The sequence below is a fragment of the Choristoneura fumiferana genome, chromosome Z (genome assembly GCF_025370935.1).
Source record: "Choristoneura fumiferana chromosome Z, NRCan_CFum_1, whole genome shotgun sequence".
Lineage (NCBI taxonomy): Eukaryota > Metazoa > Arthropoda > Insecta > Lepidoptera > Tortricidae > Choristoneura > Choristoneura fumiferana.
Window position 1 is genome coordinate 25,609,661 of NC_133472.1, and position 24,516 is coordinate 25,634,176.

General features: G+C 37.2%; 1 protein-coding gene across 12 annotated transcripts in view; it reads right to left on the minus strand.

Annotated features, from left to right (window-relative positions):
* The window catches only part of Sh (Potassium voltage-gated channel protein Shaker), a 307,044-nt gene that overhangs the window by 97,795 nt on the left and 184,733 nt on the right, over positions 1-24,516 (minus strand). For 2 of the 12 annotated variants that reach the window (XM_074094261.1, XM_074094308.1), the window contains exon 2: positions 7,206-7,802. The exons of the other annotated variants lie outside the window; for them this stretch is intronic. In XM_074094261.1, the coding sequence (XP_073950362.1) occupies positions 7,206-7,315 (110 nt within the window). In that variant the 5' untranslated portion in view covers positions 7,316-7,802. The remainder of the gene's footprint in view (positions 1-7,205; positions 7,803-24,516) is intronic. 12 annotated transcript variants of the gene reach the window in all.

Consider the following 24,516-nt stretch of genomic DNA (forward strand, 5'->3'; position numbering starts at 1 on the left):
TGTTTATTATTGTTCCGTTTTGAAGTAATAAAGATTGACCATACCGATGCTCAGATACGCTGAGGCACTGCATAAATATATAATTTAGTCACGTTTCTAACGCATTTCCTCCACACTGGAGCTCGAAATACACTAACGCACCGTACATAAACGCAGAAAAATGCATATAAAAAAAGTTTTTGGTATAATTTTCATTTTTAATACTAGCTTCTTTTGCTGATTGTACTTTTTGTTGCCTTTGCATACCAAATTTAAGTCGATGCCATTACCCGTCGAAGAATGAAGAGATCCGTCCTGCGGAGACAATTCTGGCCGGACTACCAGGATGTCACTACCAAATTATTGTATTGTCACGCAATTTACTTGCCTTGATTTGACTACAAACAACGGGACAGGTGAAACTAAATAAAAGCTTATTTTACTATGATAAAAGCTTGTAAAAATGGTACAGCACGAGTTAGAGCGAGTTGTAGCACTCAAGAATTTGTACAAATTTAGAATTTAGTATATTTAGTCGTAGATTTGATTTTCATACAAAATTTATGGTATTTATTTGCCAGTGACTCGCCGTTACTAATATACAAAAAAAATATTCTTCATCGACGGTCAAAATATCGAAAATCAAAATATCGAACGATCTAAATATCTACTATCATTATATCGACGTCTGGAATTCCTAAAACCGAAATATCGAACGGCTAAAATATCGAAATTTCAAAATATCTACAACCGAATGATCGATATTATTATTATGTTAATATCGAAACACAAAATATCTGTAATCACAAAATATGTGTTAGATTAAACTGTGGCCAAAACAAGTTAAATTTCTTATCAGTAATCGACTATTGTACCCTTCGGTATTATAGACATTGGATTTTTATAATTTCCACCTAAGAATGATTCGATAATTTATACTTTCAACATTTTGAATTTCGACCTTTTGATCGTTCGACATTCTGATTTTCGATATTTTGGTCGTCGATGTTTTAACTATCGATATTTAAATACGTGCCCAAGCTTAGAAACTTTACTTGTTTGTGGTTGCAGGAGACTATAGCCAGAGAGCAAAGCCTGAGAGCCATTTCATATTAATTTTAACTTAACATCTCTACCCCTACTCGTTCCGTAGACTCCATAGTGGTAGCAGAATAATACACGCGCGTACGCAAGCAAGTAGGTACTCGTACCTACTCACGCGCAAACGGGTAACAAAATAGTCCCACGTACGCTTAAGCGATTTGTTCTTTCCTTTTGAGGTAAGAAGCCCTGAGAAACGTGACACATAAATTTGTCATGACATGAAATCGTTATTGATGTGAATATAAAAATAGACATTTATGACTTCTTATATTCTAATCCAATTTATTTTGAATTTGACATGTTAAATCATTACATCATTATAATTATTTTATTTTATTTCACTCTGAATTTAGATTTAATTGTTAAATGCCCAGCAGTGGGACGTATATAGGCTGGGATGATGATGATGATGATGTTAAATATCATGCTATTTTATTATGTTTTAAAACAATTTCACGTAGCTGGAATGAAAAATACGAACAATTTTATGGAATCTTAAATGTTCCGAAATAAAGATATTTTATTTTATTTATTTATTTTATAAATCACGTCACTGCGGTTATGGTGCGTTAGCGTATTTCGAGCATCCTACCCTTATATTGGCAAGTTGAAACAAGTTTACTGAATTCAAGCCTCGTTGGATTCTCGTAGAGCTAACCAACCAAAATAACTTTAAAAAAAATATTTTAAATTATTGTGACGGGACACAATCATACCAATTAAACTCGTGTATTCGAATACTGAACCCTATTTATAAAATCATAATAAATTATAACAAAGATTACTGGGATTGTGCAAGCTTAAACAACGGTATTAATGAAAATGTTACGTATAGAGTATAAGGGGCTGTTTCACCATCCATTGATTAGTGTTAACTGACGATTAAATGTGATTATATTTGTTTTCTTCGAATAGACTGAGACGGCATCACATTTAACCATCAGTTAACACTAATCAATGGATGGTGAAACAGCCCCTAAGTATTTTGATTTTTACACTGATTTTATATTGCAAACAAAATAGAGTTAAAACGTAAGTAAGACGGCGCCACCCACTCTTAGGTACAGAATGGATAACCCACAGAACGTGACTTCTTGGGTAAGTCTTTAATTTCACAGTAATTTCAATTAAACTTTAATTTGACTTTACGTGAAAGGAAAGTCAAAATGGAAATAATTAAAAGTATATAAATCAATCCCTCCCTTGACCTTGGCAGAAGCCACATGTGCCCGGGCAGGGTTGCGTTGCGTCACACGGCCCGCTCACTGCCTGCCGCTCGCTTTCCTCTTGGCTCGATAGTAGCTAAGCTCACCAACTCAGCTGGGCTACTGCGAAACTCGAAACTCGAACTTCGTATCGTACCGTCCCGCTGACGCTTATATTATTTAATACGGGAGTGAGAGGGACGGCACGACACGAAATTCGATTTTCGAATTTCGTAGTACAGCAGGTACGAGTATGCATAGCCAATGTTCACGAACATCAACCGTTGTCACTGACAATGAGGTTTATGTTAACAATGGTTATGGGTTATGGGTTACATAAATGTCGAATTAGACGGTACAATCGCTGTCTATACAGTTGTAATGTCAATACCATACCACGTCGATGCACACCGTGCCCATTATTAAAACATACATATCTGCTATACATACATACACAAAATATTGACGTGATCGTTTTTACTCTAGTGTGTTGATATTTCGCTCGATTTTTACGTAATCCAGTGACCATAGTAATTTGATTACGACTAAATAATGACTAAACTGTGATGGTGACGTCAGCGTGCAAAAAAGTTTAAAATTTGTACGATACCCGTTTCAAAATAAATAAATAATAACCTAATCCCAAAGTAAGTAAAACTTGTGTTTTGGGTACTAGGCGCCGGGTAATCATACTTGAATAAAAATAGATACATATTTATACATATTTAAACATCCAAGACTCGAGTACAAATATTGGTCTTTTCATACATTAATATCCCTCCGGCGTCTTACGTCAAAGTCGTAAAATGTCCAGTGTTGAAATTGCGTCCACATCGTAAGAAGTCCATGTCTTACAGCGTCTAAGTCGTGCCACGTCCAAGTCTCGGGTGGTCCAAATCGCGAAATGTCAAAGTAGTAAAATGTCAATCTTTACTAATGTAATAAATGGGTGCGCCAAAGTTGGCATAATTTTTCAACCCCGATTATTGGAACTCCGAAAATGTTTGTCATACAGTTTTCTGTCATAATACTCACTATTAATACTTAGTCACTATTACTACCGATCATAACTCCGAATCATTTAAAACCATAATGGCAGTTGTCATAAATATCTCTTATACTCCTTTTTTTGTCATACATTTTTTTAAGCATACTGTTTTGTACTCATAAAACTCCATTATCATATATTTTAAAGCAGACTTATGTGTAGCTATAAACTTCACTATCGTCACAGAATAAGTAATAGTGCTATCGTACAGTTTATACGAGTATGGCATGCGTTGCTTTCGTTTGGTGATAAATAATGTGATAAAATAATTATTTTGATGACAACGCCATCAATGGACGAAGCTATCATCATTTGTTGGATGTTATTACTGCAGACATTATTTAACCACAATAGATGTAAGTAAAAAAGAAAAAACAATTCATCAGCAAATCAATTTTAAATGAATTTAGTAGATGTCAGAAATGTAGGTTAGGTTAAGTTAAAACTGCGACCCCCTCAAAACCACAAGGCTACCAGTAAAGTAGGTTAGGTTTTTTTTTTTTTTTTATTTGACTGGATTTGGGGGCTCGACCGAGATTACAGCGATCCAACTGGATTTTTTAAGACGACGACGTGTTCATAGAACAAAAGACGACGACGACGGCTCACGTCAAACGAAAAATCCAGACGACGAAAATACGATTTGAAAACAATTTGTGACGAGAAAATGCCTAAAGAAACAAGACGTAACAGTCGGCGAGTAGAATTTGAAGATTCTTTTGAAGAAGCCATGTCATCATCACGAGGGGGCGGTGCCATGTTACATCTGACAGAGGAACTGGTTCCAAAGTTCTCTGGCCAGGATAAGGCGTATCCTGCGACCAAGTGGATCCAAGACGTGGAAGACAATGCCGAGGTGTTTGGATGGACGCCGGTACAGCAGTTACTCATGGCAAGGCGGTCGTTGACAGGTACTGCGGCACTATGGTTACGCGCTGAGAGGATGTACAAGACGTGGGATGAGTTAAAAGCTAGTCTTTTAAAGGAATTCCCTGATACCATTGACAGCAAGACTATCCACGAAATGATGAGTTCACGAGTGAAGAAGTCTGACGAATCGTGCATCGACTATATGCTCATCATGAAAGAACTGGGTAAACGTGGGAAGATGCCCGATTATGTCGCGATCAAATATATTATCGACGGTATAAGAGACGACCCAATGAAGAAAATGATGTTATATGGAGTGACGACATATTCTGAGTTAAAAGAAAAATTCAAAATTTATGAAATGATTAAAGAAGATTTGGAAACTAAGAAGACCCCAAATTTGCCCATCCAAGAATTTAGAAACAAGCCGAAAAGTAAGTGTTACAGTTGCGGAGAAAGACGTAAGACGTGTGTGCGAAAGGACGTGTTGTTTAATTATTTTAATTAAGATTGTGTTTCTTCGAGTTTTTATTGTATTCTCGCCAATTTGTTTTCCTAAAGTAAAACTCTACAGTAATTAGGTTAGGTTAGAACTGCGATCTCCCCAAAAGCTCACGGCTGCCAGTAAAGTAGGTTAGGTTAGGTTAGAACTGCGACCACTACAAAACCAAACTGCCACCATTAAAGTAGGATAATCACAAGTTAAGTAAATAATTTCATCAATATCATCGTCTCGGCCTATTAATATTCGTTTATTTTTGCTCCATATTGATAATAATATATAAAAACTTTCAGTCTAGTTCCAACATAGCATTAACGTTAAATAAAAAACAATACAAAACTAAACTGTATCGATGTGTAAATGTTATGATTAACAATTTTACTGAAATTGATGATTATCAATGAAAGAAATATGAAAACCAGCATTATGAGTACAAAAATATCTTACTGACAACATTATGAATTACGATATTCTGATAACTGTCTATTATGACCTCAGTTGATAGTAGTAAAAATTTATGACAAATAAAAATATATGAAGTAAAAAATTCGGAAGAGTGATGATTCTGGCTACAAATCGGTAGCAGGAAAAAAATAGGAGGATCGATTTTATGCGAGTCAATATGGACCCGGGCGGGGCTCCGTCTTTACGGGAAAAGCACCTCTTCTCCTAATAGTGTTATGGAGAAAGCATAAGCGCTACTAGGCGATGGTCATAATAATCTTAACTATGAAATAAATTAACCTTAGAGTTTCTTATACAGCACTCTCCTTTCTCTATATATATAACTGCAACGTTATAACGAATAGCTCACTCAAATAGAATTTGAATATTACTACAACTTTAATGACAATTTAGGGGCCTTATACCACATAATGACGATCACAGCCTTACTTAAATAAAAGTAAACAAAAAATATAGTACCTACCCCTGGGGAACAGTACAGTACCATAATTATTAATCATATTTCCTTTGAACTCTCTTAATCTTTCTTGTCTCTCTCCTCCTTCTGCCAAAAACTAAAAAAAATATCTCCCTCAAATCTACCCTTTCCCTCCATTTTTATCTCACAATGTTGAAATCACAGTGTTGAAATCTTAAATACTCACATTCGTTCGGGAATCGCGTGAATTCGCGACATCGCGGTGCGTAACTATTTTTATAAGTCATTATTCGCAATTCAACTAGTACGTGATACCTTTACTTAGCTAGTTTTAAATCGAATTGGGTCACGTAGTCTTGATCAATACTTCAATGCATGGGCAAGAACCCGCTTCGAGCGTCAATACAATTAGATATGTACAGTTTGATAGGGCTGAACATTTTTGATGATAACTCAAAAAACAGGAAAAAGCTCGCCTCAGCATCACGGCACGTTAAAAATAGCATGCGCTTAGTGTAGTAATCAAATAAGCCACGTTTAGAACCTCGCTGCAGTCTCTAGTAGTACCTAAGCAATACCACCATTTGACCAATAATTATACTTACACACAAGTTGAGTCTATGTTCAAGGCTTTAATCTGATGAAATTTCTCCCACCACGTTTGATGAGCAGTTTCGGCCTTACTTATTTATGAGCTAAGAAATGAATATTTTTCTCAAAACAAGCACATCCAGTCCAGTGTCTCTATTCTCTTCCATTTGAAGAAAGGTAGGTTAGACAGTTATGTACGGTACGACTGATTTTTCTACTACGAGTATTTTAGAACCGTAATAGTTCCAATACAAAATATTTACCAACTCGTTAATATTTTTATCGTAAGTAAGCGGCAGTTTTCGAACAATGTTTTTTGGAACGACACGAAATATTTGACTTTTATTGAATTTCTTGGAGAGTCAACTTCTACGGCTACTGCTTTTGCACTTCTTTAATGGCGCTTTTGCGCGTGGTCGACACTACTGGAGACCAAAGGGCTGGCAGCTATCTCTCTCAACGAATCGCCACCGCCATTCAACGAGGGAATGCTGCCAGCCTCTTGGGCACCATGCCACGGCGGCCTTTTTTAGATTTAATTTAGTAGGTATTAAGTTTTTAAGTTGGAAATGGAAAACTCTTCTACGAGCCCTATGTCCCTAGTGAGGGATAACAGGATCACATCATCATCATCATCATCAAGTTTTTAAGTTAGGTAGTTGGTTTATAGTTGTTTTATTTATGGTTAATTTTCTTAATATGTGTGTTCTCTTTTAGTTATTAAAATATTTTTATAATAATGTGCAGGGAAATTCTGTGAAACAATAGGTATACATACTGTCACCCATAATTTAATTATACATCCATAGCCATAAATAAGTAATGCGACTGACTGACTTACAACGCATTTGAAATTTGGCAGATAATGTATATTTCTTTAGGATCATTGAGGTGCAAGAAAGGATTTTTAGAAATTTCTACGTGGTACAGAGTGAGCCTATTTGAATTTTCCCACGAGAGCCGGGACAGTTTTTTATGATGTGGGTAGGTAGGTACAGCATAGAGTGTGGGGGTGTTACTTACGCCTCAGTGTTGTCGTCGCGGGACTCGGAGCGCTCGGCGTTGGCTTGGCCGCGGCGGTGGCGCGCGCGCTGGTCGTCGCCCAGCCCGTACAGCCCTGCGACCGCCGCCATCTCGCGCTCCTGCGGCGCTCCCCGCCCGCCCGCGCTCACGTGCTCCGCCCCAGCACTGCGCGCCCGCACCCGCGCACTGAACCTTCCGGCGACACCGCGCACTTCATTACCATTGTCTCTTAACTATATCTGACCTACAAGACTGCACCTAAAATCCCATCACAACCGGCGTGCGTTGAACAGTCTTTCGTGCTTCTGGGACAGCTCCGCTGACCGCAGGTGGACCTCGCCTCACCAGGATTCGACTTGGTCGATTGAATTTATTAAATTAGCTAATTCGTAATATTTGGACGCATTGCTTGGTACAGTACGTAGGTTTAATTTACATCACAATTTCTAATTATTGCATCTTATCATAAGTTTAATTGAGATAGTGAAAATATTATTATCTAATGAATTATTGTTGCCATTTTTCTCGATTCCTGTTGAGTTTTCATAACGAGTATGTATGCATTGTTCCGGTGTCATTGAACAGGGCCAGCTGCATCTGTAGAAGTAACGACATTGATTTAATTTCGTTATTCGAGTTGGAATAGCAACGAATCTTTTGGACCCAGTGGTTTCCGCGCTTGACGCAAAGTGCGACGACTCACGAAGCCTGCGTTACCAATTTTTATATATTTATGGTTTTTCGATATCTTTACATCACTCTCGATTAAAATGCGAAAAAGATTGAAGCGTAGTTTATGTGAGATAATGAAATGAAATAGCTAAAACAACGAATAAGTAAAAAAATCCAGGATTTTTGAATCAATAATCGATAATTATGCTACGAATGCGATAAGTAGTAAACTTGGTTAGTAATTTTATTTTTTTCTCTTTCTTAATTTTTGTCTTCTCAATTTTTAGTTATTTTGTTAATTATAAATAATTTGATTTTGCGTATCGAATGGAAAATATTTCCTAGAATGGTAATTTCTAAGGATATGGTTTTTGGTAAACCATTCAATCGACGAAAATATCCATATTATGCAAACTGCTGCAGCTGACGTCGAGTTCGATGCTTTAACGAAATGCAAACATAAGCGAAAACTCCATCAGTGTCGCTGCGGCACTCGTCCCTGTTGGCTAATCGCAATCGCGCCTGCATCTCTCACTTAATTGATATTTATTTCTAGCAAATCATCGTATTAGGTTCAAATAATTCATTACCCTATGACAGTAAATAAATTAACTGTGAGCTTAGAAAATATAATTTTATAGGTTCGCAGCTTTTTCTGCTGACTGTACGTGCATCTTCATCCGACCATCCGGCCGACAATTTGCACCAAATTTGAAGTCAATTAGGTCACTGGCAAACGGATTAAATTCGCTTCCAATATCTGACTCGCATTAACAGAGCAAGTTTAATAAAAGTCGTAATAAAAAGTCAAAGCCTTCCATTTTATTCTGAAATTACAATAAGAATAGCAATTGGTACGGCGAAAATCTCTTTGGAAGTGGTTTGCATACGTCGGGTGGCACAAACATATGCGAAGCTCAGTAAGTCGGCGGGAGAAGCTTTTTAAAGTAGCTTCTCATTACACGTGACGCGCGACTGAATATTACAGATGAAGTATTTCGTTCGCTACCGTTTTGTTTGTTTTCTGTTTTTCTGAAGGTAAGAAGAAACAATTATTTTAGCGGAGTTTTAAAGAATATAGGTTACTGAAGTAAGTACAGGTTTATGTACACCTGAGTTAGTAGCTTTGATATTTGTCTGAGTTACCTACATATTTAAAGTTACACATAAATAAAATTAAGGGTAAATATCTATCTATCTTTTAATATTTCTATTATATATTTACGGAACTAAACCAGTATTTTTAAAAACAAGGTAACCATAACCACCTTATGGCCAATGCCGGATCAGCTCATATTACGGTATAGTTACCGTCTGGCTAATATATAACAGAGACATAGTACAAGCAAATGGTAAATACTGGCTATTCAACTGGCTATGATTGTCCAATAGATGGCACCAGTGATAACACGATACGTATTACCATCTAGTTAACGATACGGTACACTGACAACATCACCAACTGAGCCTAGACGACTAGAGATACGCATGATATTTAAGTCATTAGAAGAGAATGGCAAAATAGTTTCGATGTGATTCCGATTCGCCATCTAGCGTCACAATTGCAAAACACTACGAAATAGCTGAAATAGCCACATGTAGCGTATTCTCAATTTATTACTTAAAATTAAGGAGTTGAATTAAGGTTGATGTAAGTTATAAAATATGCTTAATCTTAATATTTCTACTTAATTCGATTGTTAATAGTAGTATCTATTGCTGTAAGCTTGTAGGCATTGGTAATGCGTCTGGCTAAATAAGCATAATCGATGACGTTATTTTAAGTATTGCTCAAAGCAAATTGATAGGTAATTATATATTACTCGTATTGATAGGTCCTTCGTAAGCTGTAATCGACGGCTAAGCTGATATAAGGATATGCTAAGAGCGCACTCATTAATATACCGGGTGTTCCCCTGTTATATGTAGAAACAATAAATTAAATTAACGATTCCATGGAGCAGTCATAAATAAAACATTTTAATGTTCCAAAGTCCTAAAATTTGGAGAGATAGGCATTAAAGTTAAACTTCACGATCAATGGAATTATCGGCCCCGCTACGACGACGCGCGAAGCGACGCTATGACGCTCGCTGCAGTATACGAGTAGGTACCATCAGCCAAATAAGTGGTCTATCAGTTTTTAAACAAGTTCCTATCAAATGAATATGTCGCTAAAGTCGAACTTTCAAGTTGACAGACACGTCTATTGGCATTATTGTTTTATAACATGCAAGCGATTATCAACTTTAGGGTGGTAGACCACATTTTTGGCTGATGGTATGTACAAGGGAGTCTAAACGAAATTCCAAAATCAAAGTTCGTATCGTACCGTCCCTCTCACTCTCGTATGAAATAATATTAGCGTCAGCGGGACGACATGATACGAAGTTCGATTTGTGCACTTTGCAATATGTATGTTAGTCTGTAAGGGATTTAATTGTATGGGCCAAGTTGCCCGAAATAAATGAATATATTATTATTATTATTATTGGGCCTGTGGCTCATTTCACGAAGCAAAAAGTTACAATTTACAAGCGGAAGTCTCTTTTCAATGCATACCTACTGTTAAACAAAGACTACCGCTTGTACTCGTAAATTTTAACTTGTATAGCTTCGTGAAATAGGGCGCTGGTCGCACACGTATTTAGTGGACAGATAAATAGCTCGCAACGCTGACGCTCGCGTAAAGTCGTAGCTGATCACTAACATTACAATATGGACACCCATTAGTACCATTTCTGGTACGATTGCACTTGTTAGAAAGTCACGGGAATAAATTGTTATCACTAATTAAATTCAATCACTTAGACACGTTAAGAGATGAGGTAAAATATCTTAATCGTATTGGTGGTTGGCAAAGCTTGCATGGAGGTATTTATTGCGTTCTGCCATCTTTAAATCTGACTGTAAACACTTGACCTAAAAAAAAACGCTTAATTTAAAAGATAGATCCAAGCCCCCCTTTAACCCGCACCTCAGTATCTACAACTGGCAAGGCCAGCTTTATCACATCCCCAGCGATAAGTATAGGATCGTTCTAGCGAGCTACGTTAGCTCATGCTACAAAATAACTTATTATAGATAAAAATACACATACCTAACCATAAAAACCCGTCAAGTACGAGTCGGTCTCGCACGCCCAGCTCCCTTACAAATTTGTAGGTAGGTGTCTTATCTTATATCTGCGAGTGAATATCCAGTGTTAGCAGAGCTTAAACAAAATGTACCTAAACAGTATAGGGTAATTTCAGATTGGTTACTGACATAAGACAGAATTATAATGTTTTGCTGCTAGGTAGACTGGACAGCCCAGTTCAGTCTACTCGTGACCACGGCCACTGTAATGTGGTCAAAACGTCAAGGTAAATATTACTCGATAAGTCCCGTTTGTGGTATTTTAATTATAGGCAGATATACTTTAAAAAAATACATTTTTGACGTTTCTTATCGGTTTGCTACAAGAGCTGTGCTGCAGGGGATGTATTCCGCGCGCACGTATGATGTCGCTGAATAAGGCGAGCGTATATTCTATCTAAGTATTATCGGCGCTGCTAAATGACCACTGAATAAACCAAAATCCGGAATCCGGAAATTTGCTGAATAGCTAAAAGTCACTGGCATAGCTCAAAGAATATGCAAGTTGAAGAAACAAGGGCAGGCCACATCGCTCGAAGAACATAACCGTAGAGAAGGGTTGCCATAAGTTTGGGGACTCAGACCAGGACATTTAAAGAAAAAGTCGTAAAGGTAAAAAAAAGGAACTTTTATTACAACAATAGGTGACTTTAAAAGTTTGGTCCTTGCAAGCAACTTGCCAGTGGGGTTCTGTATTCGTAGGCACTTTTCGCTACAAAACGGAAAATGCACGTTATCGGCTACGACGCTACGTTATACTCGTAGCCTAGCGAGTTAATCGTGTTTAATGTAGGTATATTATTATTTACTAAGTCAAGCCCCCTGACTATGATTTTTAAACCGGGACAATTGCTTATCGGCCGGGACGCCGGGACACCATGCTTCAAACCGGGGACGTATGGCAACCCTACCGTAGAGGGAGAAAAGTCCTCGAGTGGCGTGGCCACCACGAACCGGAAGACGAAACGTTGGCAGGCCTCCCAAACTAGATGGGACTGACAATATCGTGACGGTTGCGGGCAACCGGTGGATGCAAGTGGTGAGTTGTCATTCAGTGTGGCGTTTTAAAGGGGAGGACTTTGTTCAGCAATGGACGTCTTCCAGCTGCTGATGATGAAATGGCTACTAAACTAACAGACATCGCGGCGTTCTAAGGGCACAAACGAAAATAATTTCTACATTCCTCATATCTTATCTCATACTCATATTTATGTAAATTATAATGCAATAATGTATTGAATGAATAAATGAACTAAACTACACTAAACAACTATCGTCAGCTGTGATTGTGATCGACAGTGGAACCTTTTTACAAGCTTTTAAAGTTCGTATGTACGAGCACCTATGTAAGTACGTAAGTTGTGGTTTAAACATTTGCTAACCATCTTTCGACCACTTATTTATATCCGTTTGAGCTGAAATTTATCATACCTACCTACATTACGTAAATTTGATCACAATCACCATCATCATCATAATCAGCCACAGGACGTCTACACTGCCAACATAGGTTAAAGTCGCGGGTTCATGGTGCAAGCCGCTTCCAACCGAGGCATCTGGAACTGGAGGTCTATGGGTGAGTCCTATGTCCAACAGTGGAATTTGATCACAATACAACAGTAAAATTCTGGTGATCCGACCGATATTGTCTCTGCAGGAGGGAACTAAACAACGTATTGACTTGAAATTTGGTATGGATGTATAGGTACCTATAGCTTGGATGACTAAGTACAGCCAGTAGAATAATAGTTTATAAATATTCTTTCATCATGATTCATCACGTTGGCTGATGCATGAGAAAAATCATTTGATTTCAAAGACACGGTCACTTTTTTCTACCTTATTGAATTGTAATAAAGTGCAAAATAGTACATTGTTGCACCAAGCAGAAAGTTATTTATTATTGCACCGAGTGCCGATTTGGAGCCCGAGCGTCAGCGAGGGCTTTAAGAAGCACGAGGCCAATATAAATTACTTAATGCAACGTGCATAATCTGCTTTTCTTTCAACTATTACAGGAATAGGAGACGAAAAAAACTCATGCTTTAGCATGTAAACTTACAAAAATGGAATCATCGAGTGCTAGTGACATTTATTTTCTATTCATTGTAAACAATTAATTATTAATTGTAAGTTTACATTCGCATTCTCAAAAAATGTCCACGGAAAATTCGCAAGGTTCCCGTCCCGCCATTTGTTTTTTTTTAATTTCTTAATTTTTTTGGCAGAGTTAGTAGCAGATATTTTACCCGCGATCTGTCAAATTTCAGATGGACGCCAAGTTGGCCAACCAAACACACAATTTTGTTTAAATACCGCTGCTTACTATTTTTGATACAATTGGTAGCAACAATGTTTTGTACGCAATCTGTCAAATTTCATGAGACCGTCAGGTTGACCAACCTAAGACTAGACTTTTTTACACTATGCAGGCTAATTTTACCTCTATGGTGGTGAAAAAAAATCTAAAACAATGCAATAAAAGATTTTCATACATTTTTTCTGCTCTAACGCATAAAAGTCCCGCTTTGTGCTGGGTATTTAGTGCGGTTATGATGAAATTAAGGCAAAGTTGGAAGAAAATGTATTTACACTCGACTCTTAGTACCTTCTCGACAGTAGCTCACTTATAAAACATCGCTGACAGGCGTCAGTCGGGTTGCCCGAAACCGCAGTCCTTAATAAAATTTTGCTTCTGTTTGACAATTCAATAGAAACATATAATCGGCTGGGAACTAATGGATCCAGACAATATCTTACTGAGGAAATCTTTAGGCAGAACCGAGCGTGGTGAATACTTTGTCAAACTCGTATTAAATATTTAAATCTACCATAATACAATCTAGAAGTGTTAAAGATTGTAAAGAGGTTGCTGTAAGAAATACCGTGTGCATTTATGTGTACAACTGTACGTAGGTATATTAGAACTTTATAAAGTGGAGAAGACCTATTGACACTACCTTCGACGCCAATGAATGATCAATCATTGAATGATTGAAGACGATTGCGAATTATGCAAGTATATTCATTTATACAGGATGAAACATTGAACGTGAATCAAAATTAGTGCTCAGTTAATTCTGGACAATATAAATGGATTAATCCATTTGTTGAAAATAGTCTGATTTTTTTTTCGGTTTCCATACATTTGACTTCGTGATTTAATTTGAACAATGTATGGAAACCGCAAATTGTTTAGACTGTTTTCAACAAATGTTTTTTTTTATTCGACTGGATGGCAAACGAGCAAGTGAGTCTCCTGATGCTAAGAGATTACTACCACGCATAGACACCTGCAACACCAGGGGGATTTCAGATGCGTTGCCAACCTAGAGCCTAAGATGGGATACCTCAAGTGCCAGTAATTTCACCGGCTGTAAATTAATGCATTACCTAAATTGTCTAGCATTAACTGAGCATGAAACACTAATTGAGATTCACGTTAATGTTACACCCTGTATAATAAATTTGAACATACGCCTATAATAAACTACATAAATATGAACGTTTAACAAGATTAAGTTACGACTACTCATATTATTATCAACTCTTGTCGCTATTGATATCAATGACACTTTCGATAGAGCTCGTAACTATAACAATTTAAAGTAGATAGTTCATACGAATGGTGAAAGGTAGCAAAATCAAATCATGGTTGCATTTTCGTTCGTGCACAATATTTATCACCCGATAAACAGTGCACGCTCGCATAGCGTTACAATACTTATAATATGAAGTACAAAAATCGTTGTTTAAACTTTATAAACAACGCGGAAGTGAAAAACCAATTAATATCAGAAGCTACGCTGCAAGGCTGTGAGGCCGTCGGAATGAGCAGGCACTATACTACGAAGTGCAAAATTTGAACTTCGTATCTTGCCGTCCCGCTGACACTAATTATTTAATACGAGAGTGAGAGGGACGGTACGATACGAACTTCGATTTTCGAATTTCGCAGTAGCTCCCCAGGGCGATTTATGGACAGGGGCGCCGTGATGTCAGCACTCGAGACGAGGCTGGGGCGAGCGATATTGAAAATTAGAAGCAAACACATTTCTGTATAAGACTGCTACTGTCGCATGATGACCCACCGTTAGTAACTTAATAAAGAGGGGCACTACGAGGAATAAGGGAAGATTCTTAAGTTTCTGTGGCATACTTAATTAAAACACTTCCTAATCATCTTTCTAATATAGATATAAGTCTAAGCAATATAGATATAAGTCGCACGTAACATGGAAACAACAGTATGTGAACATTATATTTTATTTTATAGATGAGGGCTCGCTCGCCCTTCGCACTCTCCTTAGTTATAAAATCTTAAATAATAAAGATTATTAACTAAGTACCTAATTGTAACATTTTGTAATGTTATTCTGATTTATAAACAAGTCTATTTCTTTTTAATAAAAAAACCTGAAATGCTTTTACAGCGGTGTTCAGTCAATTTAACTCAAACATCTGCTTAAATATTCGAGAATTATTTGAAGACACCTTGCATCATCATCATCATCCCCGCCTACATACGTCCCACTGCTGGGCACCGGCCTCCTCTCACAGTGAGAGGACTTGGGCCGTAGTTCCCACGTGGGCCCAGCACCTTGTACATATACATATATGGACCGTGTTTTTTTGTTAACTTTGGCATATTGCTCAGTACTTGTATGCTCATTTTATTGATAGAAACTATCTGGTAATTACTTAACTTTTTGGCAAATAAAAAAAAATGTAAATAAACTAACTTTTTAAACTTTATTTTGTCAAAATTAATAATATAATCAAAAATATTTTCATAACAAGTTTAATGCTTCCTTTATATTAATGGAAATCAAAAGTAAAATGGTCTAATAACAAGTAGACAATGCTGGTGTAAGATTCGCTTTATGTTAAGTATATATTTTAATTGTGTAAAGGCTTGGATTTCTCTCTGTACTGGGGATTACCTATGTACACAATATCAATCACGGAACAATAAACGGTATATTTGTTTCCAGAGACGTTGTACGTAACAATATTATTTTCTACTAGATGTCCTTCTCTGAAACTCAAACTATATGTATACCGATTTTCATCAAAATCGGTTCAGTGGTTTAGACGTGATGGAGTAACAAACAAACAAACAAATAAACGAACAAACAAACTTAGAAACTTTCTCATTTATAATATTAGTGGGAAGTAATTTATTGAATCAGGCGTTACTTTGCGGAGGTCCATATCAATGAACTAAAATAATTTCCTTGCTCACCCGCGACCTCACGATAGCTGATGATGATGGCTATCGTAAGGTCGCGGGTGAGCAAGGAAATTATTTTAGTTAATTTAGTGGGAAGTACTTTTCAACTTTACACAGCTACGGCTTTAGTGTCTTTGGCGATTTTGGTTATGTCTTTACTGAAATTTAACCTATGTCTACAACACTGACTTGCTAACGATGAAATTTAAACTATGATAAAAGTCTCTTTGCTGGCAAATCGTGCAAATATAGACAAAAAATGTACACTTCTATCAGAAACATCTACGTTACATTGAAGTTATCTAGAGAATCCATTACTTATAGTTATCTAAGCAGACCTTTGTAAGTGCAGCCGTTTAAAATAATATCCAAAACTCCACTTTGTCAGAATGCGGACCGTGACGGGCACCCTTCCCACCAGCTATCAATCAGTTTAAGCCAGATTCATTGTATACTGTTAAGCCGAGATATCCGCCGGCCGAGAACTAAAAATGTTGGGGGTTTCTTTACTCGCTCGATGCACAATGCAGAAAAGATATAGGTACGGTCAAAGACTTTCATTCATGAGCCCCCATAGAACCCTTTCAAAGGAAAAGTCATTACGATTTTAAGTGTTAATCAAATGCGATGTCACTATGCTGTCCTTATACTGTGAAATGTTTTCATGGTGCCTCATGAATGTAAAGTCCTTGACCGTACCTACAACTTATGCATTATTTTTTTTATTTTGTTCAATGCGGCTGCCAGTTTGTAACCGACTTCAAAAAAAGGAGGAGTTTATCAATTCGGTTGTATTTTTTTTTATGTTTGTTACCTCAGAACTCCGACATTTATGAACCGATCTGGCTCGTGCTGAGGCACCGACTTCAGTCAGACTGATAGAAAATTATATTCATGGTTTTTTGTAGTCGGTTCAATTTTTTGGTTATAAAATTTTTTGTTATAATTTTTTTATATAGTTTAAGATAAGTTTCAATTATTACCGGTTGCAGCAGTGTAATAGAAAAAAACGACCAAGTGCGAGTTGGACTTTTGTACTTATCCGATGATTCCGATTCCTAAGCAAATTGCACGACATAGTTCCTGACATAGAAAAACAGAAATAAAATGATTTTTAGACTTTTCTAATTGGTTGTGTTACAAGATCTAGCTATCTTTACACCAAATTTCAAGTTTCTAGGATAACAGTACCCTAAAGAAGTTTGATTTTTTCACTGCTCCGAGGGATAGCAGATTTGAGTATTTGATACATAAGTATGATTGAGTAAATTATATTTCAGCTACCATTAATTGTACCATTAGCCAAATAAGTGGACTATCAATTTTTAAACAAGTTCCTATCAAACGAATGTCGCTAAAGTCGAACTTTCACCTGACTTGTTTTATGACATGCAAACGATTATCAATTTTAGGGTGGTAGACGACATATTTGGCTGATGGTACAGTCACCAGCATTAATATCTGCCACAGCGGAGCGTGTAAAAATATCTGACTCGTTCTTCCAGCCCTAGAAATAGAGTCGTATCAGATGCACGCTTGTTGTGTCAGATATTGGTGCTGGTGACTGTGACTTTCTCTGAGAAAAAGGGTCTTAAGATGGATAGGAAGACAGACAGACAACAAAGTGACCACAGCGATGATAAGGGTTCCTTTTTTTTCTTTTGAGGTACGGAACCCTTAAAACACAACAACCCTAAAAACAAACAGACCAAAATAATAAAAAACTGAAAGGGAGCCCCAAACCATTTGTTGGTAACTTTTCTGATAATTTATATAGCCATAAACATAACCGCATCCCTATAATATGACGGTGGAAGGTGTTGTGTCATAGTGGCGATAAATATAATTAAGGTGTCGACTGTCCTTAACCATATTATACACTCAACTGCCTCTACATAAGTATGTACGAGTACAAAGCATTGCCAGTAACCCTCTTTAGTCAGGCGGAATAAAAGTTTGATCTTTATCAGATTACTAGCAGTTTCCTACAACTTCTTGTGTGTTTCACAGAAACTTGTCCCTTATAATTTATCCATACTAATATTATAAATGCGAAAGTGTGTGTTTCTGTTTACATGTTTGTCCGTCTTTCACGTCGAAACGGAGCAACGGATCGACGTGATTTTTGGCATAGAGATAGTTTATGGGCCGGAGAGTGACATAAGCTACTTTTTATCCCGGAAAAAATGCACAGCTCCCGAGGGAACAGCGTGCGATAACCGAACACAGAATGGAGTTGGTTTGAAAATGGCAGAACACAAAACTGAGGCTGTCCTAATCACAAGTAGGAAACATCTGTAGACAATAACACTGAATATTGGAGAACACGAACTATCATCCTAGCCGTACATTCATTCGATATTTTGGATTGATGCGAGACTCAACTTTAAAAAACTGGTAGACCACGTGGGGACTAAAGCGTCCGTGGTCAGAGTCATGTTGTCTCGACTAATGCCGAATGTTGGAGGACCGTAACAGAAAAGAAGGCTAATGCTGTCCTCAGTCATAACATCTGTACTAATGTATGGTGTCGCTGTCTGGGCCGATGCACTCCAGACACTAGAAACAAGGAGGAAAGTTTTGACAATCTACAGGTTAAGTGTTTTAAGAGTCGCTACCGCTTTTCGAACGGTATTGGGAGATGCTATATGTGTCATCAGTGGAATGCTACCGGTACAAATCTTAGCGGAGGAAAGGAAGGTTCTCTATCATCGGCAAAAAGCGACTCTATTAACGACAGCTGAAATGAAGTCAGATGAGAGGCAAAAAGTATTCAACGATGGCAGAAAAAATGGGATACCTCATCCAATGGAAGATGGACGCATCGACTGATTCCACACATAGAAGCGTGGATAAATCGCAGTCATGGAGACTTAAATTACTACCTCACTCAGATGCTGCCAGGACACGGGTGCTACCGGAAAAGTACCTCCACAAGTATAAATATGAGGATTCCCCGGAGTGCCCAACCTGCGGAGGAAAGGACGAAGACGCTGAACACGTTTTATTCGAGCGTCCACAATTTAAACGCTGAGAGTAAAGTTATGCCCTGATAACGTGGTGCCAGCTATGCTATCATCGAAAACATCCTGGGAGGCGATAAATTTACTTGCGGTAGAAGTTATGAAAGACCTGCGTAAAGAAGAACAAGAAAGGAGAAAGAAACAAGGAGGCAATATGTAACCTAACGTAACCCAACCGGAGAGAGCCTTTGCTAGATACTTCTTTCCGTGAAGTAATACCTAACGGTGGTCCCACGGGGAAGATGGTTGAAGAAGAGGGGTGTTATTTTTAGTCGGTAACATAACATTGAGTCAGACCTACGGTATGGCTATCCTATGATACTTAACGTATTTTTTTCACCTGAGAAAAAAAAACACACACACAAAAATTGTATATAATTAAATTATTAAAACATACAACTGGTTATAGAAGAAAGAATTGAATTTATCACAGGGGATTTTTTATATTTAAAACTCTGTGTTCATGAACGCACATTTTAATTGAAGTATATTGCATGTTGTGGTACGAGTGAATAAATATTTTCTAAACCTGAAGGCGTTAGAATAAGTGAGTAGATTCTCCGAGAGCTTTAATCGCGGATCGTGCTTTCACACTTGCTATCGGTTTCGATACATCATAAATCCATTAGGTGTTGAATTGAGCCTCCTGCGGCGTTAATAAATTTCACCGTTGGAATCTGCTGTAATTTGGAATGTATCTGCGGATGCGAGTCAGTGCAGATTTTCCGGGACATTAAGTACCTATCGGAGCCTGAGGGTTTACATAATTAATGCACTCGTACCTCTAGGTACGAAATGTAATTATTGCCAATAAAGCCGATATAAATGTGCTCATTTAGTACCTATTTAGGTATATCCTTATTAATCATTAGTTTATGGCTAATTACAGCATTTTTTTGTTTGCCTTTTTGAATCTTACTCCTTTTTTTGAAAGAAAAGAAACGAAAGAACATCTCTTTGGTAGTAAAGTATAGTCGCGGGCATAATTATCTATACAGCCATAGCGTCAAATACATGTCGTATACATTGACCTTCTGGTTAGTAGCATAATGGTGTATAGATATTTTTGACGTCTTGGTAACGTAAATATATATCTATGCTCTAGACAGTATATGTGCAAAGTTACACTAAGTGTCTTTTATTTACATAAACGTACGTGATTCAGTTTCCTTGACTGTACACAATATGATATAAAACATACTAACTGTTTTTAGGGTTCCGGAGCCAAAATGGCAAAAACGGGACCATTATAGTTGCACCATGTCTGTCTGTCTGTCTATCTGTCTGTCTGTCCGTCCGTCTGCGGCTTGGCTCAGGGGCTTTCATTGCTAGAAAGCTGTTATTTTGCACGGATATATATGTAAATTCTGCCGACTACATGGTACAATCAAAAATCATAAAAACATTTTTTTAGGGTATCTCCCATAGACGTAATGTGGGGGTGATTTTTTTTTCTCATCAACCCTATAGTGTGAGGTATTGTTGGAGAGTTCGTTTAAAACCATTAGGGGTTGCTGAGACGATTTTTCGTTTCAGTGATTTGTTTGCGAAATATTCGAAAAAATAATGCTTACGCAAATGATCTCGCATTTTAATACCCATAAAATCATGCATCCACAGCAGTTCGGATTCACAAAAGGCAGGTCTACTACAGACGCGGGTCATAGTTTAGTTAAATTCATATTGCAAGCTTGGGAGGAATCACATGACGCTATAGGTGTATTCTGCGACCTTTCGAAAGCTTTTGATTGCGTGGATCATGATACTTTAATTTGTAAGTTAAATTTTTATGGCATTCGTGGCCTCGCTTTAGAACTCATTAAATCTTACCTCACACAAAGAAAGCAAAAGGTAGCGATTAACGGAACGGTATCGGAGGGATCTGTGGTCGAAATGGGAGTGCCTCAAGGATCCATTCTTGCCCCATTCCTGTATCTTATTTATGTAAATGACCTAACTTATATGGTAAGCCAAAAGTCAGGCATAGTTATGTTTGCTGACGACACGTCTTTACTGTTCAAGGTTAGTAGAAAAGATATCGACTTCATTGAGCCAATGAAACCCTGTCCGTGATATCCGCATGGTTTGTTGCCAATAATTTGTTACTAAATCCTAAGAAAACTAAATGTATTAAACTTCGTTGATAAATTCATCTAACTCGAATTCAGTTTCTAATATAAAGTTAAATGGTCAAACTATTGAATTTGTAAAATCAACAGTATTTTTAGGAATAACGCTCGATTCTAAACTACAGTGGGGACCTCACGTCACAGCAATCGCGGGTAGATTGAGCTCTGCTGCTTTTGCAGTTTGGAAAATACGGCAGCTAACCGATGTGGCGACGGCACGGTTGGTGTATTTTGCTTACTTTAATAGCATTATTTCGTACGGCCTTATTTTATGGGGATCTGCTGCAGACATTGAGTCAATTTTTATCTTACAAAAAAGAGCAATTAGAGCAATTTATAATTTGAAGACGTGTGAATCTTTAAGATCTTTTTTAAGGAAACAGATATCCTAACCCTGCCGTCGCTTTATGTTTTTGAAATAATCATGTATGTTAGGAAGAACATATGTGATTTTCCCACTAACGTCGATAAGCCAAAGGCTACTAGAAACACAGGGAAGCTTAAAGTTCCATCTTACAGACTGGCTAAAACCAAAAAGTCTTTTCTGGGAAATTGCATACGTTTTTATAATAAAATTCCAAAAAATATTATAAATGAAACGGATACAAAATTCAGATCTATTGCCAAGAAGACATTAATATCAAAGGCGTATTATAAAGTTAATGATTATATCATGGACAGGGATATTTGGAAATAATTCCGATCCGCATTAGCGATCCCTTCAAATAGCGAACCTACTGTGTTAAAAATAAAGTTGTGTTAAATACTTGTGATGTATACATATCATTTAATAATATTGTAAATCTGTTTAAAAAAAAAAATATATATATACCTCGTTGAGTTTCTTGCCGGATTCTTCTCAGCAGAGGTTTTCCGAACCGGTGGAAGATTTTTTTTTTGACATTCATAGGTGCTTGTTATAGCCTAAATTGAATAAAGATATTTTGACTTTGACTTTGACTTTGATTCAACTTTAGAGTGCAAATTTTCATGAAAATTGAGTCCCCCCCCCTCTTAAATATCAACCGGTGGGTGGAAAAAATTGAAAAAATTCAGGATGTTAGTAAGTATATCAAACTTTCAAGGAAAACTAAAACGGCTAAGTTTGCTTGAGAATTATTATTAGTTTAAGGGGCTGTTTCACCATCCATTGATGGATGCAGCCCCTAAGAGTAAATAGCAGCTTAAGGTATAAAATATACCTAAACTTGAAAGATTCCGTATAAAATACGAAATCCTCAGAAAAATATTACTTAATTTTTTAATGTCGGCGCATTAGTTTCAGAGATGATCGTCTTCGATCATCCACTCTTGTGGAGAAATTTCCTAATATTTGATGTTTTTATTTTTAATATGTATTGAGTCCCTGGTTTTCACCAGGGACTCAATTTTAGGGCCCTTAATGGTAGACAAAATTTTCAGTTTTGAGGTACTAATCCCCAAAAATTATTGAAAAACATTTCACGTAAAGAAGCTGACAACAAAAACTTGAAGGTATTTTATTAATATTTAAGTACCACATCGCTTTCAACGAGACAGATAATCAACAGGTATAATGAAACAACTGAGGTGTACATAAGTTAGGCACTTCCGTCAACTCCGAAGGCACATGAAAGTAAACTAGTATAATAATAATGTATTATCTTATTAGTACTTCAATAAACTTCAATAACAGTTATTGGTGACAGATATTTTTTAAATTAGGATCCTAGTTTTATTCCAAGCTTTGCTACAGACCCACGGGTTTGTACTTGACAATATCAACATATGATTGGTTTATTGGAGTCTTTTGTATTTTTAATTTCAACTCCAAATTTGTTACTTTTACGGGTATCCCGTGAAACCATCTGAGACATGGATGCATAGAAAAACCAGAAAAAGAGACCAGCGCTGGGAATCGAACATTCGAAATCGAAATTAATTAATTAATTAATATATTAATTATTCTTATTAATTACTTTAATTGATTGCTTAATAGCGACATTTCTTGTCTGGGTGAGCGGTTAATTCCGAAAGAATGTGACGTCTCTCGCTCGATGAGAGCGGAACATAGATGTCGCTCGTGCTGCTGCTTAAGTAGCGTAGTAGAAATAAGCAACCTGAGATATGTATGCGTAGGAAAAATTCGTGTCTAGATTCCTGTCCAGCGGTGGTGTAGGGGTTATAGCACGCAGCGCGGATTGCTGAGGACGTGGGTTCGATTCCCAGCGCTGGTCTCTTTTTCTGGGTTTTCTGTGCATCCATGTCTCAGTTTGTGTTTTCGAAATATCAACATATTTTGGATATAATATGTCGATTTTCTGTGAGTCAACTCCTGTGAAAATACGTCTCACTGATGGACAACGGTCTCATCTCAGAATGAGATGGCTTGAGTTGCAGTTCCCACGCGAGCCCTTTACGGATAGAGAACTTCACACACATCATTGAATTGGTTGAAGTGTTTGTAGATTTCCCAAAATATTGCTTGCACTGTAAAGCTTGAGGAAATTTTCAAATGTCATTTCACACTACAATCTCCAAAAATTCAGACGTGAAGGCCCGAATTTGTATCCACGATCCTTAGCAGAGCAGTTAGCAGAGGACGGCTTGGGAAGCCGTAGATTAAACTACTAAGCCACCGTTGCTACATGATGTTGGCGTAGGTAGATTATTGTCTGCGAGTAAATTATGTAAAAGCCGTAGCGTATAGAATTTGCACAACAATTACAATCTTCGTCGTTATGTGCCTAGTAATTAAAACATTCGCGTTTTGAGGACCCGTAATGATGTGGTACTTTAGTGAGTGGTTGTGAATAGGCGCTTTCTCCAGGAGTATGAAGTCAATATGAACGCCACGGTTACGCCCTTTACCTACACCGTAATAGGGGTAAAGTTGATTGGAGGGTATACAATACAATACACATATTCTTTATTGATCACCAAAATAATTACAGTGACATTACAACAATAAAAAATTCAAGTAGATAATAGGCGGTCTTATCGCTAAAAAGCGATCTCTTACAGACCACCAATTACTCAGAAATTAATAAATATGAACAGACTAATACAGAATAGTATTAGTCTGTTCATATTTATTAATAAAACTATAACAGAAATACATAATAGCAATAACATAA